General features: G+C 52.7%; 1 protein-coding gene across 1 annotated transcript; it reads left to right on the top strand.

The window, feature by feature from the left end:
- Positions 1–6: 6 nt before the first annotated feature.
- On the top strand, positions 7–1065 carry LOC118598599 (oxygen-regulated protein 1; the record flags this gene model as incomplete). The annotated part of the gene is made up of 2 exons (XM_036211352.1): positions 7–523; positions 692–1065. Coding segments are annotated over exons 1-2 (611 nt in total), but the record flags the coding sequence as incomplete, so codon positions are not given.
- Positions 1066–1073: the final 8 nt, after the last annotated feature.

The raw sequence follows: 1073 nt of genomic DNA, 5'->3' as shown, positions 1-1073 counted from the left end.
TTAATTTTTCTTCTGTCTTAATGGCACATTTTGTTATTAAGTGTGACTTTTTCTGAACACGCTATTTTAAAGACCCTTTCTGGAATTTTGTTATCGATGTAACATGTGACATAGACAATAAACCCTGTTCTATTCTAAGTGGAAGTCCTGAATCCGAAGTTCCACATCCTGATTAAGACCTGAGACTTTGTGGGAGTGATAAAGAACAGGAGAAGCATCCGAGATGTTTTCCTTCAATCATCTGTGTGTTTTGTCTCTGCCTCATAGATACCTGTGAGATCAGATTATGCATTCGGTCCAAACTGTCTTGTTGGAGTCCAAGCATCCACCTAAACATGCGCCGCCCTACCCTGCACCGCCCGCTACCACCAATCCCCACCACTCCCATGTGATCACCGCCCCGCCGGCCAAACGGATCACCTTCTACAAAAGTGGGGACAGTCAGTTCGGGGGCGTCAGGATGGCCATCCACAAGCGCAGCTTCAAATGTTTTGACGCCCTGCTGGACGACCTTTCCCAAAAGGTCAGTGGGGAGCGGAGCTCTGCTTTGAAGACGCCTCCCATGGGTGCATGTGCTGCACTTTTAACTCATCCTCTTTGTGAGGATTAGCTCTGCGTGTTCCTAAAGAATGCCAAAGTTTCCTTTTCTGGGGATCCTTTTAATGGTCGTGCTTCTTCGTTTCGTGCTCAGGTGCCCCTCCCCTTTGGAGTGCGGACTGTGACCACCCCCAGAGGGACCCACACCATCAAACACCTGGAGCAGCTCCAGGACGGCGGCTGCTACCTCTGCTCCGACCGGCGCTACGCTAAGCCAATCAACATGGAGCTGGCCGGCAAACACCAGGGCTCTTGGCATCATTACGGCCGGCGGCCCCAGCGGCCCGAAGCCTTACCCGCCACTCCGCCCGGTCACGTGCGCCTACCATACCGGCCGCGACGGATCCTGTTGGTGAAGAACAGCGAGCCCGGGATGAGGAGGAGCATTGTGCTAAATCGGAGGTCGACCAGGAGCCTGAAGGCCTTTTTAGACGAGGTGTCCGAGGTGATGGCGTTTCATGTTCGCAAGCTGTACA

Source organism: Oryzias melastigma, unplaced genomic scaffold (genome assembly GCF_002922805.2).
Source record: "Oryzias melastigma strain HK-1 unplaced genomic scaffold, ASM292280v2 sc08254, whole genome shotgun sequence".
Lineage (NCBI taxonomy): Eukaryota > Metazoa > Chordata > Actinopteri > Beloniformes > Adrianichthyidae > Oryzias > Oryzias melastigma.
This window is presented reverse-complemented; position numbering and strand designations above follow the sequence as displayed.